The sequence below is a fragment of the Cupressus sempervirens genome, chromosome 10 (assembly GCF_028749045.1).
Source record: "Cupressus sempervirens isolate cs-2001-9-10 chromosome 10, ASM2874904v1, whole genome shotgun sequence".
In the NCBI taxonomy this organism is placed as follows: Eukaryota; Viridiplantae; Streptophyta; class Pinopsida; order Cupressales; family Cupressaceae; genus Cupressus; species Cupressus sempervirens.
In genome coordinates this window covers 251,602,609-251,609,221 of record NC_143127.1, presented here as the reverse complement: position 1 = coordinate 251,609,221, position 6,613 = coordinate 251,602,609, and the positions used below count along the sequence as shown (strand labels likewise).

The 6,613-nt window shown below is 34.2% G+C and overlaps 1 protein-coding gene across 1 annotated transcript; it reads left to right on the top strand.

The window, feature by feature from the left end:
* The first annotated feature begins 1,602 nt into the window (after window positions 1-1,602).
* On the top strand, window positions 1,603-1,815 carry LOC149533573 (uncharacterized). The gene has a single exon (XM_089806004.1). The coding sequence runs from the start codon at window positions 1,603-1,605 to the stop codon at window positions 1,813-1,815; it is 213 nt and encodes a 70-aa protein (XP_089662130.1).
* Window positions 1,816-6,613: the final 4,798 nt, after the last annotated feature.

The following is a 6,613-nucleotide window of genomic DNA, read 5'->3' as shown; positions in this document are numbered from 1 at the left end:
GTGCAAAGATATGTTTTCTTCCATTTGATTAAGAGAATGTAAATTATAAGGATATATTCCTTTGACAGAACAAATTGATTTTATTTAATTTTTTAATTAGGTCATATGTCTACCACTTAGACCAAATTAGTTGAGTTTTAATTTATTCTAAAGTCTTAAATTTTTGTTATGCTTGATAGCTTCATTGATTAGCATTAGCATTGTACCTCTTGAATGTGGAGCTTGTAATTATTCTTGGAGGAAGTGAATAGTGTTTGTAAGTATTCACAGAGGAAGTGAATAGTTTTTCCTAAAATATCACTTATTTAAGTGAAGTTGTTAAGAATATATGAAATGTGTTTGTTGTGTTTGTTTTATGGGATAGTTAGAAATGGTTTTCTTTATAAATGGATATATATTTAAAAGAACATTTTAGTATAAGTCATTGGTAATGTGTAATTGAAAAAATATATATATATTAATTAAATGTTATACTTTATATTTTTCATATATGTAATAAATATTTCATAGTATAATTAAATTTTATAATTTTTATATATAGGCTTAATATTAGAATTGAGGTTTAAAATATTTTCTCAAGGTAGTTTATACCATGGATAATGTCTATCAATTTAAAATATTGAATAAATAGTAACTAAGTAATAAAAATAATCTTTCAACATTGACTTGTTCTTTTTTGGGATGTAATAAAATATAGGTTTTAGTTTGAGTGTATAAGATTGCCCAAGTAGTCCTATCTTGGTAGACTATTGTAGTATGCAATACTATTAGATTCAATTGTGTTTAATTAGTGAGTTAATTTCCACCAATGACAACACTTGACTATTTCATATTGAAAAAATAAAAAAGAAAGCATTTATTTTGCTCCATACAAAGACAAGTAATAAGAATAACAATAAAATATAGAAATAGAATACACAACATTTATTATATACTTTTATTTTAGATTCAATCTTAAAATCTAACATTTATTAGACTATAAAGTCCTACAATACTAATAATTTAAATTTAATCTATTTTCAAAAAAATAAAAAATAAAAATTTGAAACTTAATTTTATTTAAAAAATTGATCTAATTTATTTTTCCATTTCTTTCAATTTTCCATAACATGATTTTTTGAAAATATAAGTCTACAAATTATAATAATTACTTCATTTTATTGTTATTCTACTTTTAAATCTCACAACAAAGTACCTAAACTAAATCTTCATAAACATGATTGCTGCCCTGAACATTATATTATTATTTTAAAAACTAGAAAACCCTAGCCCAAACTATTGGAAATTCAATAAGAGATAGAGCTTGATGTTACCCTATGACGAGGTTGATTGGGCGATGAGAGGATGCCAAAACTTCTTGTCAAAGAATTTTGTTTTTAGTTCATGCCGGCTAATGGTTGTTTACATTTTATAATGCCCATCAGATGAATGCCCAAGACTCAAACCAAAATTAAATCCAAGGCAGGCGTTCATTTCAAAGATGTTGTTAGGCTGGCACATCTCTTCATATAATTAACAATCCCATACCCACAAGCCTTCCCATGAGTAGGTTACACTGAGTTTCGTGTGCAGAGAAGAAGAAGAGGAGGAGGAGGAGAAGAAATGGGTCGGGATTGGGCACCCGAGATAGTGGGAACAATTCTATTTGTGGTGTTGTCACCAGGGCTGCTGTTCCAACTTGCTGCAAAGGGACGCTTCATAGAGTTCGGGAACATGCAGACCAGTGGTCTCTCTATTTTTATACATACCATTATTTTCTTTGCTCTCATTACTATTTTGCTTATTGCAATTGGAATTTATATAATCATTGGCTGAACCATCATTTCAAATCATATATGCCTATGTACATGTAGCCTTAATTATTGTAGCCTTCATGGCTAGATTTCAATCTAATATATTCAGATAGAGGGATTAATTAATTATAGTATAATTGGCCAGGATGGTGGTCTATTTAATGCTTAATATTTGTTTCTAATGTAATTGGACACAGTTTCATCTTGGAGTTGAATATACTGTACCGCTTCCTATTTGTAAAACTTAATAGACAATCAAGTCCATTATAGTATTGTGATCAACTATAAAAATCAGAGTTGCCCATATCTATATAATCGAAATATTTAACCAATATATAAAATTATATTTCTATTTCTATTTTCTTACGATTGTTTAGGTCTGATTCACAAGCATTTTCAGATTATTGAATTATTTTTGTATATTCTATATTTACAACAAAGTGAATCAAGTTTCGACATGCGTTTCACTAATCCTTTTCATTCCAAAATGGATCATAGTACTTGATATAGAATATTGACCTATTTTAAAAATAAATTTGTTATGTGTTATCTAACCCTTGCAGATTATTGAAAATTTTTTACAGCCAAAAGTAAATTTTTTAGAAATGATGGAAAAAAGAATTGGAGAGGAAATAATAAATTTCAAAATCATGAAGGTTCTAATCATTTTTCTAGAAATGATGGTGCAGAAAAGCAAGCTGGAAGAAAGCCTTTTATTTGCAGGTATTGTGGAGGTGAGAATCACATGGAGAAGTTTTGTTTGAAGAAGAGGGACAATGAAAGGCAGCAATATAAGCCCAAGCAAGAAAGGTTTAAGGATGGAAAGAAGGATAATCATAGTTTCGTAGCTATCTCTTTAAAAAGACAAGAGAAATCAAATGAGGAGGTAATTGCTACACCCAAAAGTAAATCTAGTGTTAAATGGGGATACTTTGCTTCAGATTCTAATAAAGAATGGATTTTAGATTCAGGGGCATCATCTCACATGACTGGCGATAGATCTTTGTTTATTGATTTTTATGAAGGAAAGAACTCAGAAAATGAAACTATTTTATTCACTCATAAATCTCTGTGATTGAAAGATGCATCTACTGCAGATTTGCTTCTAATTTATAGACTCCCATCAACTCTATACTGTAAAGAGAATGTTCTAGATTGAGGTAAGTGGATGACTATGGTGACCTAGTCTAAAGGAGGACGTTTCTATCTCTTAGCGACATCAAAGGAAATATGCAACACCTCGTGTAGTTTGGTTATAACAGCACGGTGATGTGGAAGAAGGTTTGACGATTTCTAACACAGATAAACAATATTGATTTCAGATTTCACTTCTTTGGAGGGGCATCTATCATTCATCTTCATTTCTCAAACTGTAATCCTCACTTCAGCGGAACAATTTCTTGAATCGTTATTACTGTAAATTCATATGGATATTTATATGACAAACATAAATTGTAGAAGAAGATTTTTCGTCCATTTTCTTTTTTAAAGACGAAGTGCGAATTATGTTAGATTATGATTTGTTTTTATGTATTTACAATTTTATAAGTTAATGTAACATTTTGTGAAGAGTAAGATATAATTAAAGTACGATTAGAAGAACAATGAATTTTTCACACGTTTCTATGTGTTGTTTTGAATTGTTGAAATTTTGTTCTAAGCTTTCATCACCAGCCAGCTATCTCTTAGGAATTAATTTGATAGGTGAATTCAAATTTTAAATGTGACGGAATTTTATGATTCGGATGGAGAGGAATGGTGTAGGAGTACCTCCAGAATTATCAGCACTCTTGGAATGCCAAAGAGTCTAAATGGTGTAACTAAGACATCCTTATGCAGTTGGGTCTATCGGATCATTTGATTGGTCTATTGGGTCTATTGAGCCCATCATGTAAAACATTTTCCCATATGGTAGCAGTTCATTATAAGCGCCCGTTCTCGATGCAAATCTTGCTTGCATATGGAAAGAGGCTATCTTCTTCCATACTAAGCATGTAGATGGCTCTGGGGGAGCAGTGCTGGGCCTGGCCTCCTGGTTAGCTAAGTCCCTTGTTGCCTCTGGTTCAGACCCTAATAACAATTGTATTTGGGCCACTATTCTCATTCAAGGAGAGCTTATTGGTTTCTACTCTATTTATGCTCCCAACTCCTCGTCCAGAAGAATTGCTTTATGGGATTGGATGCGTACACAATTGCCTACAGGTGAATGGGTTCTTGGAGGAGATTTCAACATGACAGAGCACCAAAGGGATCGAAGTTGGGACAGCCAAACCCATTTATCACATGCTGAGTTTGAATGTTGGACTTTGGCTCGTAACTCACTAGGAGTGCATGACCCAATCATGGGAAAATCAGATTCACATAGGCCACACTGGTTCACTTGGAACAATTGTCATGAAGGTTTTTCACGAAAGATGTGTCGCTTGGACAGATTCTATATCTCACCAAATCTTTATGTTATCCCTACTGACTCAGGGCATTTTGTTCATCTTGACTTGACAGTAACACTCTTAGATCACCTTCCTATTCTTACAACTCTTTCCCTTACTGGAGGAACATCTCTCCCTTACGAACTCCCTTACAAACTCAACATCTCTCATCTGCAAAATCAAGATTGCATTGATGGCCTTCTTGCTACATGGAAAGCTGAACCTAAACCTCAGAATGATAGATGGATAAGCTGGTGGAAATGAACAATCTCATATTGTATTCTCTTCATTCGTGACTATGGTAGAAGAGAAGTTGCTACGTGTCGGAGATTAGAGAAATCTCTCAAAGGGCAACTTGCTAAAGGCAAAAAAATTCTAGACAGCAATCCTGGAGACATTCGTGCTCAACAATCAGTAGCTCACACTCAACCCCTTCTCGGCAAATTAGCAATTTATAAAGGTAAGGGAGCTCAAACAAGGGCTCATTTACAATGGATGAAAGAAGGTGATAAGAGTACTAGATTTTTCTTCCAATATCTGCAACACAAACACAAGAAGGAACACATAGCAATGATTAATTCTGCTGATGGTACTCCTCAGACCAGCCATGAAGCTATCATGAAAACATTTTATGAACACTACAACCAACTTTTTATAGATGAATCAAGCAATGACCCCTTACTCCATATTATGGAGGAAAGCTTGGCTGCTTGTATTCCTTGAAAAATACCACATGACTACAGCACCTTCTTTGATCATTATCTTACTTTGGAAGAAATTGAAGATGCTATGTATAAATTGGCTATAGAGAAGATCCCAGGGCTGGACGGTCTGCCTGTGGAGTTTTACGGTGCACTTTGGCCTCACATTAGGGATGACTTCTACAATGTTTACCTTGAGGGCATTGAAATAGGACCTTAGGACCTTTTATTAATTAGGGTCTTATTAAGCTTATTTCTATAGAGAAGATCCCAGGGCTGGACGGTCTGCCTGTGGAGTTTTACGGTGCACTTTGGCCTCACATTAGGGATGACTTCTACAATGTTTACCTTGAGGGCATTGAAATAGGACCTTAGGACCTTTTATTAATTAGGGTCTTATTAAGCTTATTTCCAAAGGCAAACAAGACAATACTGTTAATGGTTGGAGGGCAATTACACTACTTAATACCGCTTATAAGAACATTGCAAAAGCCTTAGCTAAAAGAATTAAACCTATCACATAAGAAATTGTAAGGCCTAAGAAAAATGGCTTCCTTAGGGGCAGATTTATCTTGGACAACTTGGTGCTTGCTTGGGAAGCTATAGAATGGGCTCAGCAAACATCTCAAGACATTTTGATTCTAAAAATTGATTTTGACAAAGCATATGATCACATAAGATGGCCTTTCATTCTTAAGATGCTGCAATGGCTAGTTAACCTTTGTCCCCATGTTCATATGCTCTTCATGGATGCAAATGCTAGATTGGTGATTAATGGTACCCTTTCCTCACAATTCCCTCTTCAAAAATCAATACGCCAAGGTTGCCCTCTTGCACCATTTCTTTATGTCCTCTCTGCTAATGCCCTTGGTTATCTCCATCAGCATGCTCAAGAGACTCACCTTATTCATGGAATCTCCCTTCCTAGCCACATGATAACCCTCAATTCCCATTTTGCTGATGACAGCATGATTTTTCTCCAAAACTCAGATAAGAATGTCAATAATCTGTTGGATGTCCTCAATTTCTCTTGCACAGTTTCAAGTTCCAAAATTGCTACTCACAAAACAGAATTTTGGAAAACTCATCCCAACTCTCAGCACCCATGGATTCCTAGTGATCGGAAAGAGATCAAACATGGAGTCATTACCAGATATCTTGGTATCCCCTTTGGAATTGGAGTTTCATTGAAAGATATGTGGAGATGGTTCTTATGTAAATTAAAACCTAAACTATTGACTTGGTCAAACTGCTATTTATCCATGGCTGGTCATATTCAAGTGGCTAATAAAATTCTCTTAGCTAGCCATGTTTGTATATCTTCATGTTGGTTACAATCTAAGGCTTGTTATAATCAAATGACTTAGCTCATTCATAATTTTATTTGGTCCAAATGGGGTAATCAAAAAGGTAGCTTGCTACATCATGGTCTCATTGTATCCTTCCAAAGGATAAGGGAGGGTTGGGTAACATAGATCCTTACACTAAAGGGATTTTCTTATCAGTGAAATGGATCAGCAGAACATTGGATGGGACTGCTCCTTGGAAGAGTCTAATCAAATATAGAATTCAAATAGAATTCAAACAACCACTACTGGTAAGTCTTGGAGCACAATTCATTGGAATGATAAGCTTCTACTTGCCCCATTTTTTAAATTTCACGGCTCAGCTCCTCTTAATTGTATTTGGA

Excerpts from the sequence above, each read along its gene's own strand:
- LOC149533573 (XM_089806004.1), top strand. The coding sequence starts at position 1,603 with ATGGGTCGGGATTGGGCACCCGAGATAGTGGGAACAATTCTATTTGTG.